At 51.4% G+C, this 16800-nt stretch overlaps 2 protein-coding genes across 2 annotated transcripts; both read left to right on the top strand.

Annotated features, from left to right (window-relative positions):
• The first annotated feature begins 2611 nt into the window (after positions 1 to 2611).
• Positions 2612 to 3604, top strand: LOC138732613 (olfactory receptor 14A16-like). The gene has a single exon (XM_069879252.1). The coding sequence runs from the start codon at positions 2633 to 2635 to the stop codon at positions 3602 to 3604; it is 972 nt and encodes a 323-aa protein (XP_069735353.1). The 5' UTR covers positions 2612 to 2632.
• An 11017-nt stretch (positions 3605 to 14621) lies between these two features.
• LOC138732612 (olfactory receptor 14A16-like) lies at positions 14622 to 15563 on the top strand. The gene has a single exon (XM_069879251.1). The coding sequence runs from the start codon at positions 14622 to 14624 to the stop codon at positions 15561 to 15563; it is 942 nt and encodes a 313-aa protein (XP_069735352.1).
• Positions 15564 to 16800: the final 1237 nt, after the last annotated feature.

Genomic DNA, 16800 nt, shown 5'->3' with positions numbered 1-16800 from the left:
AGGGTCATATAAGTCTTGGGTCATAGAAGATTCACTAGAGTCAAAGAGGGCTCAGGTGACAGAAAACCTGCGTCCTAGAAGAGATGGCTTATGTAAGTGTCTGGTCATGGGAGAATCAGACCGTGGAAGAGTTGGGTCATAGAAGGATGGTGAGACATAATCTACCAAGGGAAATAAAATCCCCTTCTCTTTCAGACACCCAGAAATGGGATCCTACTAGACAAATTCTGGGGCAAAGCCTTTTGCTCCCCTACTCATCCACTGGCCATTTCTGATGTGGCAGTGGTACCAGCGGTCAGGGAGTTCCAACACTCTCCATGACCTCTGGAAGATGATGGAGACACTGTGACATCTTCCTGTTCCCTCAGCTCCCTGCGATGCTGCCCCTCCTGTCTCATAGACTGCGAAGAATTCCTTTTGCCCAAGAGATCCCTGACTTGACCTCTACCCACTACTGGTCAAACTCCTCCAGAGTCCTACCATGAGTCACAAAGCCCTGTGAGACCTTGATGGGGAAGACAGGGACAGAGGACACAGTGAACCTCAGATCTGTCTACACCTGACCATTCTAAATCCAGCAGTGCCTACGCAGCGTATTTTTCTTCTTTAACTGTTCCTGAAGCAGCAAAATCTCATCATGGGTCCTTGAATGGACTTTCAAGCTGAGACTCAGTTTATCTGGAGCCTTGCAGTGCTTGGAAGATGCTGTCCTTGACTACCATCTCTCCTGAGCTCTGTGACCATGTCCCAGCTCTGTCTCCCATGGGAATGGCTCCAGCTCCTCCTGCCTGTGCCCCTGGCTGAGGGCATTGCTGCCCAATAGGGATGAAGCCCTGAAGCTGTGGCACCAGGCAAACTCATCCCTGCCATGAGGAAACCACGACCAAGGGTTTCAAGACCCTGTGTGCGCATAAGCTTTGCAGAAGATGTGTCTGGGGGAAAGGGAGCTGAGTGTCTTCCCAGCCCCAAGTCTAAAGACCTCGGATGAAATGCCTGAATTCACTCCGTGGGACAGATCCTCCTACTTTGGAGAAATGATTTCGTTCGCTGTCACCTTTCTGAGGTCCTGTCTAATGGTGAGACAAGAAATTGATTCTCATTCCCTGTTATTTTTCTAACAGGAGCAATGACACTGCAGGACAGAAGTGTGCCTGCCCAGATGATGAAGGAAGCATCAGGGATGGCTTCAGCCTGTTTCTCAGAATGTTCCCCTGGAGCCCCAGGGACACCTCGAGGGAGCCCAGAGGGAGCAGAGAAAGCGCTGCCTTGGGCTGCTCCTCTGCTGCTGAGCTGGGCTGGGCTCCTGGCAGGGAGGGAGCTCATCATGAGACAAAAGTTGAGAAAAGAGCCAGGTCTGGCCGGGAGCAGCTCCTCTGCAAAGCCCAGCAGGGCTGAGGGCACTGCCTGCAGGCAGCGAGGGGACAGGAGGGAGCAGAGAGAGGGGAAAGGCAGGTGGGCTGGCAGGAGAGAGGAGGCTTCATTTGGAGAAAACTCTTCACAGCCCTTCTCCAGGTGAGTCTCTGAGTGCAGGACAATGCAGGTGCGGTTGCTGGAGGGATCTCCTAAAGCCGGCACAGCCACAGCCTGTGGGATCTGTCAGGAGGGCTCTTGCATTAAAGATAAGGAACTTCCCAGACTCTGTGTTTTCAGTTCCCTGCACCTGGGGAATTTGGTGGGAGAAATGGAACCAGAGCCTTTCATGCTTAAACAAGTCACTGAGACTCCTGAGCAGTATCCTTGAGCGGTCAGCAGGTCCGATAGGAGCCTCCGAATATGTCTCCAGCTGGTCCTCTGCCCATGGACAGCAGCAGCATCACCTCTGCTGGACCCATCAGGCTCAGTCTGTTCCATCCCTTTCTGCTTATCAACAAGACCCTACGTCCAGCTTAACCCGGGCAGATGTTTGTGTAGGGCCAGGGGGATGCAGAGAGGGTCAGATGGGATCTGTGAGCGCTGACAGGGAGAAGGCATGGGACAGGGAATCAGCTCCATTGAGGAAAACCTCCAGAGAGAAGGGATAGGATCAGAGATGGAGAGGAAACTTAAACCAGAGATGTTGCTGTTGTTCTCTTGTTCTCTCTGCCAGTCTCTCTGGGGATGGGAGTTGCAGAGTCAGGCACTGATCTTCTGTGCGGCCTTGGGCAGTGCATTCCTGAGGAATTAATTATCTCGCCTGCACTAAGATATCCTCGTTAGGACATTTGGCTTTTCTTGAGTTTTCCTCGCAAGCACTATGCTGCCCTCACAGATGCAAACCTGTCCCGTCACACCTTTAGGCATTCGAAACCTCTAAGCCTGCTACCTTCTCAGCTCCTCATCCCCGGCAGTGCAGATGCTGACAGGCCCTTCTGCACCAGGAGCAGTTCCCCTGGACAACGCTGAGCCCCAGCAGTGTCCCCTGTCCCCACCGTCCCCATGTCCCCTGCTGCAGAGCAGGGCTGACTCCTTGCAGCCAGCGGGCAGAGGCTCTGCTCCTCCCGGCACATTCAGCCGGCACCGAGCAGGGCTCCAGGCTCAGAGCTGAAGGAAGGGCTGAAAAAAGGTGACAAGGTGTGAGCAGGAGGGAGGGGAAGGAGAAATGGCTTTGATTTGGCTCAGAGGTTATCCTAACTTGTCACTGTCCTTCTCTCATATGACAGTGCCCCATGTCTGGAGGCAGCAGATGTCCAACAGCAGCTCCATCACCCAGTTCCTCCTCCTGCCATTCGCAGACTCACGGGAGCTGCAGCTCTTGCACTTCTGGCTCTTCCTGGGCATCTACCTGGCTGCCCTCGTGGGCAACGGCCTCATCATCATCACCATCGCCTGGGACCACCACCTCCACACCCCCATGTACTTCTTCCTCCTCAACCTCGCCCTCCTCGACATGGGATCCATCTCCACCACTGTCCCCAAATCCATGGCCAATTCCCTCTGGGACACCAGGGCCATCTCCTACTCAGGATGTGTTGCCCAAATGTTTCTATTTATTTTCTTCCTTGGTACAGAATATTTTCTTCTCACAGTCATGTCCTACGACCGCTACGTTGCCATCTGCAACCCCCTGCACTACGGGACCCTCCTGGGCAGCAGAGCTTGTGTCCACATGGCAGCAGCTGCCTGGGGCACTGGGTTTCTCTCTGCTCTGCTGCACACGGCCAGTACATTTTCCCTGCCCCTGTGCCAGGGCAATGCTGTGGACCAGTTCTTCTGTGAAATCCCCCAGATCCTCAAGCTCTCCTGCTCACATGCCAACCTCCGGGAGGTTGGGCTTCTTGTGGTTAGTTTCTTAGTAGCTTTTGGCTGTTTTGTTTTCATTGTGGTGTCCTATGTTCAGATCTTCAGGGCCGTGCTGAGGATCCCCTCGGAGCAGGGACGGCACAAAGCCTTCTCCACGTGCCTCCCTCACCTGGCTGTGGTCTCCCTGTTTCTCAGCACTGACACGTTTACCTACCTTAAGCCTCCCTCCTTCTCCTCCCCATCCATGAATTTAGTTGTGTCATTTCTCTATGCAGTGGTAACTCCAGCACTGAATCCCCTCATCTACGGCTTGAGGAACAAGGACCTCAAGGATGCGCTGTGGGAACTTATAACTGGACAGAGCTCTGATGCAATAAATTCCTGACCTTCTGCATAGCAGTTCTGGTGTTACTCATGGCTGGTGTTACTGCCTTCTATATTTTTATATTTCTACTTTTTTTTTTTTAACTTATGATCATGTTTTCAACTCTTTTTGAGTTCGTTGTGGGTTAGGTAATGACAACCCACACTATTGTAATCAAAATAAAGCCACTGCAGCACCTTGTCTCTTCCTCTGACCCTTCCTCCAAGGCTTTCTGGAGCTTCAGGAACAATTCCTTTGCTCCTGGCTGGAAAAGAAGAAAGTCCCCGCAGGGCAGCACTGCCAGGCACCAGCACTTGATCCCCCAGAGCTGTTCTCTCTCCATTTCCACACTCTCCTCCTCCCCCCTTGCCTTGCTGTAAGGCCTGAGGGCTCTGAGCTTGGTCACAGCCATGCTGCTTGTGGGACAGAGCTGCCTCCAGAACAGCCTTTCCATAGAGCAAGGGGACCTCCTCAGGGCAGAGCCTCAAGGCTTGGGGCTTCTTCTAAACTTTCTCTCAGGAACTGACTCAAGCATTTGTCCCAGAGGCAATAATCCTGGTGAAACCCCTGCCAACCACCATTCCCAGCACTGGCCTCTCACCCCAGCTTGGAGAGTTTCTTTGTTCTTCCATGAGAGGACACTGATTGAGTAGACCAAAGGCCAATTTGGCATTGTACGGATCAGATGTGAGCGCACACATCATGTCTGTGAGCTGAGATGAACCTGAATGTGTAGACAGAGCAGTTTCTTCAGTTTCCACGAAGATCTCTGGGACAGATATTGCCTCGAAGTCTCTTCTCATTGCAAGTAACAAGACATGGGAAGTCGCCTCAGTATAGCACTTGGATGTCCCTCCACGAACAAATGTCCCCGTGTTCATTCCTCATGATGTGGGGCAAGCGTACTTTTACCTGTTCAGGTCCTAGGACATGAGGAGGTGATGGATGAGTAGAGGGTTAGGATGTCAGTTGTGTCTCAGAAACTCAGAATCCAGCAGGAAACATCTGACTGTGACGGGGACGGTGAGGTCAGTTTTGTCTCTGGAGGTGACGGGGCAGCAGCAGGAACACGGCTGGGAAAGGAGCTCTGCCCAAGCCCCCACAGGACCTGTGCAGGGAGAGGGCTTGGGGGCGGATGGAAAACACAACGGAGCCTCCTCAGGCCAGGAACAGGCTGGCAGCATCACCAGAAAAATCCCTTACGGTACGGGGGCACCACGGGTCCTTCACACCTCGGCACCTGCCAGGATCTGCTGACAGCATCTCTGGGGCAAATGCCTTGTGTTCCTTCTGTTGCCCCTGCAGCGTCACAGACACAAATCCCTTACAGTCAGGGGGCACCTCGAGCCCTTTGACATTTCTTCTGCCCACAGGGATTGCATGAAGTTATTACAGTTTCTGGAAATTTCTATATGGGCACAAAATCTGCTTTTATTATAAAAATTTATGACTGGATGAGGGTTTAGTGGTGTCTGGGGATGATGTGCCATGTGCAGAAATAGGTGTTAAGCAGCCTGCGATCAAGCACCAAGTGCAGAGAGGAGCAAATGCAGGTAGGGAGTGTACCGGTAGGACCCAAATACAGAACGATATGGAGAGCTAGGATGATGTCTGGGAGAGGAAAGAGTCACAAGGAGGAACTTGTCAGGAAGAAGTAATGTCAAGGGATGGGTAGTGGATGGGCAGACTGTTTTTTGAGCTTGAAGATCACAGGCTTCTAGAATATCTTGGGTTGGAAGGGGCTCATGAGGATCACTGAGTCCAGCTCCCTGATCCTCACACGACTGTGTAAAATGGAACCATATCACTAAGATGATTGTCAAGATGCTCCTTGAACTCTGACAGGCTTGGTGCCATCACCACTTCCCTGGGGTGTTCCAGTGACCGAGCATCCTCTCCATGAGGAACCTTTTCCAGATGTCCAGTTGGAACTTCCCCTGATGCAGCTTCATTCCTTTTCCTTGTGACCTACCCTGGTCACCAGGGTAAGGAGATCAGCGCCTTCCCCTTCACTGCCCTCCTTGAGGAAGCTGAAGACTGGGATGAGGTCCCAGCCGTGTCCCACGCTGGGCTCTGCACACAGCCCTGCTCTGGGCTCTGACAAGCTCTGGGCAAGAAGAGAGGCTGGACACGAAGAGCAACGGAAATCCAGGACTCCTGGTTTCAATCCAGCAGATGCCACCACAGACCGTGTCCTCACCGTTCCGTTCCAGCCCTTCTGCCCAGGCCAGGGCGAGAGTCTGAGCTCAGCAGCAGAGCAGCCTGCCCCACACGAGGACCTGCGGGAAGAGGATTATCTTTCTTGTGGATTCTGCAGCCACAGAAATGCTCCCTTGCACTTCTCCAAGGACATCCCTTTCCCCAAGGGAGCATGTCCAGCCTGGCCTGGCTGCCGGTGCTGCTTTCCTCCCTGTGCAGCCCACAAGGCCACTTCTATGACCCAGATTTCTATGTTCAGGCCCTTCTATGTCCGTCAGGGAGTGCGAGAGAGAGATAGACCAGTGGAGCAGGGCCCTCTCACTAACTCAGCGGCTGCTGGGGCTGTTGTGTCCGAACATCATCCACCTGCAAACTGTAAGGTTGGGGGAACAAGAGATGGGGAAGGGCAGCAAGTTCCTGCCAGAGGAAGGAAACCTGCTCTCCTCACCCAGACAGCAAAGCCCCAGATCCCCCTGGGGAACAAGTACCAGGTGCTGCAGGTGGAATCCAGCCCTGAGGATGAGGATGATGGTTCCCACAGCCTAGAATCCTTCCCTAGGCTGCACCATCCTCAGAAAAAGATAAAAACATCCTCCATCAAGAAGAAGAGGAGGGTGATTGTTGTAGGGGACTCCCTCCTAAAAGGAACGGAGGGACCCATCTGCAGACCGGACCCGCTCCACAGAGAGGTCTGCTGCTTACCGGGGGCATCAGGGAAGGAGGGAGCTAGAAAACTGCCTTCCCTGGTCCACGAGACAGACTACTATCCTCTGGTAGTCCAAACTGGTAACGACGACCTAACAAACAAAAAGGCCAAAGCCATCAAGAAAGACTTCAGGGCCATTGGGAGAATGATGGAGGGCTCTGGGGCACAAGTAGTATTCTGCTCCATCCCAAGGCTAAATAGGGAGGAGCGGGAAGCCAGGAAGAAGAATTCGATTAATACCTGGCTCCGAGCCTGGTGCGAGGAGAGGGGCTTTGGCTTCTTTGATCATGGGGTGGCTCACGCACCCCCAGGCTTTCACGCTAAGGGTGGGACATGTGGGCCTCCTAGGGGGGCTAATGCCCTTGCTAAAAAACTAACTAAGCTCATAAATCGAGCTTTAAACTAGATGTGAAGGGGGAGGGGGTTGAGCCCAGGCTAGACAGGAACGAGCCTGGACGTGGGGAATTGGTGATTGGGAGAGGGTGTGCTGGTGAGGACCACCAGTACCTCACCAACCAGAAAGTGGGGGAGAACACACCTCGGGGTGCTCAAGGAGATACAGGCACTCTGGAGCTAGCTACTCCAGTTACCAGGCAATTGGGAACAAACTCTGTTCCCTCTAAGAGGGCTGAAGGCTCAGCAGCTCAGCTGAAGGGCATTTACACCAATGCACGCAGCATGGGGAATAAGAAGGAAGAGCTGGAAGCTGTCGTAGGGCAAGGGGCCTATGATGTCGTTGCCATCACAGAAACGTGGTGGGACGACTCATATAACTGGAGTACGGCTATGGTGGGGTACAAACTCTTCAGGTGGGATAGGAAGGGTAGGAGAGGAGGCGGGGTAGCCCTCTTTGTAAGGGAGGACTTGGACTCCGTTGAGATGGAATGTGGCGATCAGGAGGTTGAGTGCCTGTGGGTCAAAATCAGAGGAGCCCATAAGAAGGTAGATATTGTGATGGGAGTCTGTTACAGACCACCCAGCCAAGGAGAAGCAGCTGATGGGCTCTTCTATAAACAGCTGCGGTCAATCTCTAGATCAATGCCTCTCGTTCTTGTGGGAGACTTCAATCTGCCTGATATCTGCTGGGAGTACAATGTCTATGGGTCCTAGAAAACAGGTTAGAACCCTGGAATTGAAGATTTCAGTCCAAAACATGAGACTTCTGCACTAAAAGGATGGGTGTGGAGCTACAAATGTGTCTTTTGATCCCTCAAGGGATGAGAATCTCTTGCTTCCAAGAAATGAAGCTCTGGTCCTGAATGCAGGGCTTTAGGCACTCCAGTAGAGGCTTCGAGCCGTAAAGGAGGGGGTTGGATACTTTCCATGACAGTCTGGAGCTTCAAAAGGAGGGTTTGGGTCCTACCAGTGGTGCTTTCGAAGTGAAACTGAGGCTTTGAGCCCGGACCTCGGGTTTCATGCCCTGAAATGAAGCTGTGGTACCAAAGACAACAGCTTTGCAGCTTGAAATATACCTGAGAGGCTAAAAATGAGGATCTAGGCCTTTACAACTGCAAACAACTCCAAAAATGAAGCTTTGTTCCCAGAAAAGGAAGCTTTGGAAGCTAGAAAGGAGCTAAAAATAAGGCTTTGGCCCATAACACTGAGGTTTCAGACATCCAGAATCAACTTTGATCCTTAAAAATTATGCTCCGGGACAATGAAATGTGTCTTTAGACTTAAAAAACGAGGGTTGAGACTCAAAATGTAACTATGGGCCTCCTAAGAAAAGCTATAAGTGTTAAAAGACAAGTTGGAACCCTAAAATCAAGGATTTCCACCCTAAATATGAGACTTGGGGCACTAAAGAGATGGGTGCAGTGCTACAAGTTAAGTCTTTTGTCCCTGCGAAGGAGACAAACCTCTTGGTTCCTCTGTTGCCTCAAGAAATGAAGCTCTGGTCAAAACTGCAGGACTTTGGGTGCTCCAATGGAGGCTTCAGGCTGTAAAGGGGGAGGTTGGATCCTTTATGTGAGAGTTTGGAGCTTCAAAAAGAGCCTTTGGGCCCTACAAATGTTGCTTTGAAACTGAAATTGCATCTTTGAGCCCCGACATCAGGTTCTTTGCCCTAAAAAGAAGCCATGGTAGTGAACAGGGTGGCTTTCACCCTAAAAATGGGACTTGAGAGGCTCAAAAAGAGGATTTGAGCCCTCACAGTGAGGCTTTGCTGCCTGAAAAGGGGGCTTTGGGAGCTAAAAATGAGCTTTTGAGCCCTGTTAGAGGCTTTTGTCTCCAACATGGAAGCTGTGGACATAGAAAACCAGACATTGTGCCTTAAAAATTGTGCTCTGGGCCTTAAAATGAGTCTTTGAAGATCAAAAGGGGAGGGGGTGGAACTTATGTATTAGGGCCCGTACCCTAACATGAAGCTCTGAGACCCAAAACGCAGTGTCTGCCTCCAGAGCCCCAGGCTGGGAACCGGGGTTTTGGACCAAAACGAGGGGATCTGTCCCCAAAATAGCGCTGGGGGTTGTGGCAGGAGGCGCTTTGGCTGCACAGAGCTCTGGCCCCTCAGTCGCACACGCACAGAACCGTTAAGGCTGACGAGCTCTCCCGAGGCATCAAATCTGCTGAGTTTGAACCCCCAGGGGTGCAGAATCCCCCGCTGCCCTGGAGCCTCGGCCGAGGCTGCCCCACGTTCACACAAAGGCTTTTCCCCTCCTGTCTATCCCAGAAGGATCCTGCTCCTCTGGATGAGAAGCTGGATGTTCCCAGGTGTCACAGGAGCCTTGGCCAGGTGATAGCTGCGTTCATGGAGCCGTCAAGTGCCAAAGTCCTTTCTTTCAATCGTGGCCTCGGTGCCTTGTTGACGTCTAAACTGAGCTCTCTTGTTCCCTAGGTTTGTCTATGAGCATAAAATAGAGACCCACTTAGCAGGCTGCCCCAAGCAGGAGGTGGGAAGTGATGTAAATTGCATTGGGTTTGGTCTCTCTTTATATTCCTTTTATCTTTTTTTCTTTCGTCTATTAATCTATTTTTACCTTGGCCCTCAAATGAAAAAAACATCTCCATGGAGAAGCACGGACAGAGAGCTGGCCAGCTGAAGTTTGCCCTGAGGAGGTGGACGTGGGCACCAGAACACTTGCTCTTCCTCACTAACAAGAGACCTCCACCAATCCCATGCCCTTTCAAAAGGGATTTCACAAAGAAATATTGATCTTCTCCTGGAACTTCCTCAGCCTGCAGAAGAGAAGGCATCGGGGGGACGTTATAGAGGCCTTCCCGTACCTGAAGGGGTCACCAAGAAAGCTGGCAAGGGACTTTTTCCAAGGGCATGGAATGATAGGATGACGGGGTGGTGTTATGTCCTAGGGAAGATTTAGATTAGACATTAGGGAGGAATTGTTCACAAAGAAGGTGGTGAGGACGTGGCTCAGGTATCCCAGGGAAGCTGTGTGTGCCCCCTGCCTGGAGGGGTTCAAGGTCGGGCTGGATGGGGCTTGGAGCAGCCTGGTCCAGTGGGAGGTGTCCCTGCCCAGGGAAGGGGGGTTGAAACTGGACGGGCTTTAAGGTCCTTACCAACCCAAACCATTGTATGATTTTGAAAGTTCTAGAAAGTTTCAGATAAAACGTTTTTCTTAGGTGCACTTTGAAATCTTCCTCTGTAACCACACTGGGAAATGACTACAAGGAGCCATGCGAGGCTTGAAGACTTGAAGAAAACAACAGGAAGAGAAAGAGCTCATTAAGGCTTTCTGTAGGTTAATGAGATCCAGGATGGAATTGTTGATGAGTCCTTGAACCTCAGCTGCTGAGAGGAGATGGAACAAAGCTCTCAAGAAGTCAAAAGCAAAGCTCAAAGTTTCTTGAAGTCTTAGTTGGTCTCAGTGAGCATCGTTAGTGACAAAGGCTCCCCAGGGACTCATTAGAGCCGAGAATTGGAGGCCATGATTGCAGGAGGACAAAGGCGCCGTGCAGGCAGCTGTGATGCTGAGAAAAGCCTGGGTTCACTTGGTGAAGCAGAAAGTCCAAGCCCTGACCCCCAGGCCCTGGGCAGGGAGATCTGGCTTTGACTGCAATGATGTTGGTGCCATGAGCCTTCTCACATTGCTGAATTGAAGTGGAAGCAGTTATTTCTTGTGATTCCAAATACAGGCCTGTAGGGTTCCTTGAGATGCCAAGGCTCTCACACAGCTCCACGTGCACCAGAAGAGTTGGGGGATAGAAGGGTAGGGTTATTAACGGGTTGGATCGTAGAAGAGTGGCAGAAAATGCGTTTGTGAGAAAGATCATGTCAGAGAGGAGTCGAGTCATAGAGGTGCAATACAGAAGGACAGATGGTTCATAGAACGTTCAAATCATTGTGGATCATAGAATACTCAGGTCATGGAAGAGTCAAGTCCTACGAGTGTGAGAGTTTAGTCGGGCATTGGCAGTGTTTGGTCATGGAAAGGTCATAGAAGAGTTCACTCATAGAAGTTTCATGGAAACATTGAGGCACAGAAAGTGTGCGTTGTAGAAGCATCAGGATATAGAAAGACTGCAGAAGTATCACATTATAGAAGAGTTATCCAAGAGTCACAGAATTGTCAGTTCATAAAGGAAATGTCTCATATGAGTCAGGTCATAGAGAGTCATAGAGGGGTCAGGTCATAGAAGGGTTTGTTAATAGTTGGGTCTTAGAAGAGTCGGGTCACAGAAGCATCTGGTCAAATATTGGTCATAGAAGCATTGGAGCATAAATGATTCATGTCATAGAAGAGTCACAGAAGACCTGGATCGGAGAAAGTCACAGCACTGAAGAGTCAGAGAGTAGCTGGGTCATAGAACGGTTTGTTCATAGAAGGCTTAAGTCATAGAAGGACCTGGTCATGTAAGCGATGGTCGCGGAAGAGTTTAGTCATAGACAAGTCGGCTCGTAGAGGAGATATAGAAGAGCCCAGTCACAGATGGTCCATAGAAGGGTCAGGTCATAGAATATTTGACTCATAGAAGATTTGGGTTATAGAATATTTGGGTCATGGAAGAGTCGACTCATAGAAACTTGAGTCGGGTCATAGAGGGGTCATAGAAGTGCCGGTTCACAAAAGGCTTAGGCCATAGAAGGGCTGTGTCATAGATTAGTCGGGTCATAGAGGAGTCGGGTTATAGAAGAGTCAGGTCATAGAAGAATCACAGAGAAGTCAGGTCATAGAAAATTACGGAAGAGTCAGAGGAGAGTTGGGTCACAGAAGGCTTGGGTCATAGAAGACTTTTTTTAGAAGTGTTGGGTCATAAAAGACTCATATCTTAGAGGATTGGCGTCATAGAGGGTTGGGTCATATAAGAATTCAACTGTAGAAGGTTTAGAGAAGTGTTGGGTCATAGAAGGATCAAAGAAGATTTGGGCTATAGAAAGATCAGGTCATAAAAGGGACAGAGAAGTGCTGTTTATAGAAGAGTCTGGTCATAAAAGTTTCATAGAAAGTTTGGGTCATTTAAGGGTCATAGAGGAGTCTGGACATAAAAAAATTCAGGTCATAAAGAAGTCTTAGAAGGGTCATATAAGTCTTGGGTCATAGAAGATTCACTAGAGTCAAAGAGGGCTCAGGTGACAGAAAACCTGCGTCCTAGAAGAGGTGGCTTATGTAAGTGTCTGGTCATGGGAGAATCAGACCGTGGAAGAGTTGGGTCATAGAAGGATGGTGAGACATAATCTACCAAGGGAAATAAAATCCCCTTCTCTTTCAGACACCCAGAAATGGGATCCTACTAGACAAATTCTGGGGCAAAGCCTTTTGCTCCCCTACTCATCCACTGGCCATTTCTGATGTGGCAGTGGTACCAGCGGTCAGGGAGTTCCAACACTCTCCATGACCTCTGGAAGATGATGGAGACACTGTGACATCTTCCTGTTCCCTCAGCTCCCTGCGATGCTGCCCCTCCTGTCTCATAGACTGTGAAGAATTCCTTTTGCCCAAGAGATCCCTGACTTGACCTCTACCCACTACTGGTCAAACTCCTCCAGAGTCCTACCATGAGTCACAAAGCCCTGTGAGACCTTGATGGGGAAGGCAGGGACAGAGGACACAGTGAACCTCAGATCTGTGACACCTGACCCTTCTAAATCCAGCAGTGCCTACGCAGCGTATTTTTCTTCTTTAACTGTTCCTGAAGCAGCAAAATCTCATCATGGGTCCTTGAATGGACTTTCAAGCTGAGACTCAGTTTATCTGGAGCCTTGCAGTGCTTGGAAGATGCTGTCCTTGACTACCATCTCTCCTGAGCTCTGTGACCATGTCCCAGCTCTGTCTCCCATGGGAATGGCTCCAGCTCCTCCTGCCTGTGCCCCTGGCTGAGGCCATTGCTGCCCATTAGGGCTGAAGCCCTGAAGCTGTGGCACCAGGCAAACTCATCCCTGCCATGAGGAAACCACGACCAAGGGTTTCAAGACCCTGTGTGTGCATAAGCTTTGCAGAAGATGTGTCTGGGGGAAAGGGAGCTGAGTGTCTTCCCAGCCCCAAGTCTAAAGACCTCGGATGAAATGCCTGAATTCACTCCGTGGGACAGATCCTCCTACTTTGGAGAAATGATTTCGTTCGCTGTCACCTTTCTGAGGTCCTGTCTAATGGTGAGACAAGAAATTGATTCTCATTCCCTGTTATTTTTCTAACAGGAGCAATGACACTGCAGGACAGAAGTGTGCCTGCCCAGATGATGAAGGAAGCATCAGGGATGGCTTCAGCCTGTTTCTCAGAATGTTCCCCTGGAGCCCCAGGGACACCTCGAGGGAGCCCAGAGGGAGCAGAGAAAGCGCTGCCTTGGGCTGCTCCTCTGCTGCTGAGCTGGGCTGGGCTCCTGGCAGGGAGGGAGCTCATCATGAGACAGGAGATCATAAAAGAGCCAGGTCTGGCCGGGAGCAGCTCCTCTGCAAAGCCCAGCAGGGCTGAGGGCACTGCCTGCAGGCAGCGAGGGGACAGGAGGGAGCAGAGAGAGGGGAAAGGCAGGTGGGGTGGCAGGAGAGAGGAGGCTTCATTTGGAGAAAACTCTTCACAGCCCTTCTCCAGGTGAGTCTCTGAGTGCAGGACAATGCAGGTGCGGTTGCTGGAGGGATCTCCTAAAGCCGGCACAGCCACAGCCTGTGGGATCTGTCAGGAGGGCTCTTGCATTAAAGATAAGGAACTTCCCAGACTCTGTGTTTTCAGTTCCCTGCACCTGGGGAATTTGGTGGGAGAAATGGAACCAGAGCCTTTCATGCTTAAACAAGTCACTGAGACTCCTGAGCAGTATCCTTGAGTGGTCAGCAGGTCCGATAGGAGCCTCCAAATATGTCTCCAGCTGGTCCTCTGCCCATGGACAGCAGCAGCATCACCTCTGCTGGACCCATCAGGCTCAGTCTGTTCCTTCCTTTTCTGCTTATCAACAAGACCCTACGTCCAGCTTAACCCTGGCAGATGTTTGTGTAGGGCCAGGGGGATGCAGAGAGGGTCAGATGGGATCTGTGAGCGCTGACAGGGAGAAGGCATGGGACAGGGAATCAGCTCCATTGAGGAAAACCTCCAGAGAGAAGGGATAGGATCAGAGATGGAGAGGAAACTTAAACCAGAGATGTTGCTGTTGTTCTCTTGTTCTCTCTGCCAGTGTCTCTGGGGATGGGAGTTGCAGAGTCAGGCACTGATCTTCTGTGCGGCTTTGGGCAGTGCATTCCTGAGGAATTAATTATCTCGTCTGCACTAAGATATCCTCGTTAGGACATTTGGCTTTTCTTGAGTTTTCCTCGCAAGCACTATGCTGCCCTCACAGATGCAAACCTGTCCCGTCACACCTTTAGGCATTCGAAACCTCTAAGCCTGCTACCTTCTCAGCTCCTCATCCCCGGCAGTGCAGATGCTGACAGGCCCTTCTGCACCAGGAGCAGTTCCCCTGGACAACGCTGAGCCCCAGCAGTGTCCCCTGTCCCCACCGTCCCCATGTCCCCTGCTGCAGAGCAGGGCTGACTCCTTGCAGCCAGCGGGCAGAGGCTCTGCTCCTCCCGGCACATTCAGCCGGCACCGAGCAGGGCTCCAGGCTCAGAGCTGAAGGAAGGGCTGAAAAAAGGTGACAAGGTGTGAGCAGGAGGGAGGGGAAGGAGAAATGGCTTTGATTTGGCTCAGAGGTTATCCTAACTTGTCACTGTCCTTCTCTCATATGACAGTGTCCTGTGTCTGGAGGCAGCAGATGTCCAACAGCAGCTCCATCACCCAGTTCCTCCTCCTGCCATTCGCAGACTCACGGGAGCTGCAGCTCTTGCACTTCTGGCTCTTCCTGGGCATCTACCTGGCTGCCCTCGTGGGCAACGGCCTCATCATCATCACCATCGCCTGGGACCACCACCTCCACACCCCCATGTACTTCTTCCTCCTCAACCTCGCCCTCCTCGACATGGGATCCATCTCCACCACTGTCCCCAAATCCATGGCCAATTCCCTCTGGGACACCAGGGCCATCTCCTACTCAGGATGTGTTGCCCAAATGTTTCTATTTATTTTCTTCCTTGGTACAGAATATTTTCTTCTCACAGTCATGTCCTACGACCGCTACGTTGCCATCTGCAACCCCCTGCACTACGGGACCCTCCTGGGCAGCAGAGCTTGTGTCCGCATGGCAGCAGCTGCCTGGGGCGCTGGGTTTCTCTCTGCTCTGCTGCACACGGCCAGTACATTTTCCCTGCCCCTGTGCCAGGGCAATGCTGTGGACCAGTTCTTCTGTGAAATCCCGCAGATCCTCAAGCTCTCCTGCTCACATGCCAACCTCCGGGAGGTTGGGCTTCTTGTGGTTAGTTTCTTAGTAGCTTTTGGCTGTTTTGTTTTCATTGTGGTGTCCTATGTGCAGATCTTCAGGGCCGTGCTGAGGATCCCCTCGGAGCAGGGACGGCACAAAGCCTTCTCCACGTGCCTCCCTCACCTGGCTGTGGTCTCCCTGTTTCTCAGCACTGACATGTTTACCTACCTTAAGCCTCCCTCCTTCTCCTCCCCATCCATGAATTTAGTTGTGTCGTTTCTCTATGCAGTGGTAACTCCAGCACTGAATCCCCTCATCTACGGCTTGAGGAACAAGGACCTCAAGGATGCGCTGCGGGAACTTATAACTGGACAGAGCTCTGATGCAATAAATTCCTGACCTTCTGCATAGCAGTTCTGGTGTTACTCATGGCTGGTGTTACTGCCTTCTATATTTTTATATTTCTACTTTTTTTTTTTTAACTTATGATCATGTTTTCAACTCTTTTTGAGTTCGTTGTGGGTTAGGTAATGACAACCCACACTATTGTAATCAAAATAAAGCCACTGCAGCACCTTGTCTCTTCCTCTGACCCTCCCTCCAAGGCTTTCTGGAGCTTCAGGAACAATTCCTTTGCTCATGGCTGGAAAAGAAGAAAGTCCCAGCAGGGCAGCACTGCCAGACACCAGCACTTGATCCCCCAGAGCTGTTCTCTCTCCATTTCCACACTCTCCTTCTCCCCCCTTGCCTTGCTGTAAGGCCTGAGGGCTCTGAGCTTGGTCACAGCCATGCTGCTTGTGGGACAGAGCTGCCTCCAGAACAGCCTTTCCATAGAGCAAGGGGACCTCCTCAGGGCAGAGCCTCAAGGCTTGGGGCTTCTTCTAAACTTTCTCTCAGGAACTGACTCAAGCATTTGTCCCAGAGGCAATAATCCTGGTGAAACCCCTGCCAACCACCATTCCCAGCACCGGCCTCTCACCCCAGCTTGGAGAGTTTCTTTGTTCTTCCATGAGAGGACACTGATTGAGTAGACCAAAGGCCAATTTGGCATTGTACGGATCAGATGTGAGCGCACACATCATGTCTGTGAGCTGAGATGAACCTGAATGTGTAGACAGAGCAGTTTCTTCAGTTTCCACAAAGATCTCTGGGACAGATATTGCCTCGAAGTCTCTTCTCATTGCAAGTAACAAGACATGGGAAATCGCCTCAATATAGCACTTGGATGTCCCTCCACGAACCAAGGTCCCCATGTTCATTCCTCATGATGTGGGGCAAGCGTACTTTTACCTGTTCAGGTCCTAGGACATGAGGAGGTGATGGATGAGTAGGGGGTTAGGATGTCAGTTGTGTCTCAGAAACTCAGAATCCAGCAGGAAACATCTGACTGTGACGGGGACGGTGAGGTCAGTTGTGTCTCTGGAGGTGACGGGGCAGCAGCAGGAACACGGCTGGGAAAGGAGCTCTGCCCAAGCCCCCACAGGACCTGTGCAGGGAGAGGGCTTGGGGACGGATGGAAAACACAACGGAGCCTCCTCAGGCCAGGAACAGGCTGGCAGCATCACCAGGAAAATCCCTTACGGTACGGGGGCACCACGGGTCCTTCACACCTCGGCACCTGCCAGGATCTGCTGAC

Source organism: Phaenicophaeus curvirostris, chromosome 34 (genome assembly GCF_032191515.1).
Source record: "Phaenicophaeus curvirostris isolate KB17595 chromosome 34, BPBGC_Pcur_1.0, whole genome shotgun sequence".
In the NCBI taxonomy this organism is placed as follows: Eukaryota; Metazoa; Chordata; class Aves; order Cuculiformes; family Cuculidae; genus Phaenicophaeus; species Phaenicophaeus curvirostris.
This window is presented reverse-complemented; position numbering and strand designations above follow the sequence as displayed.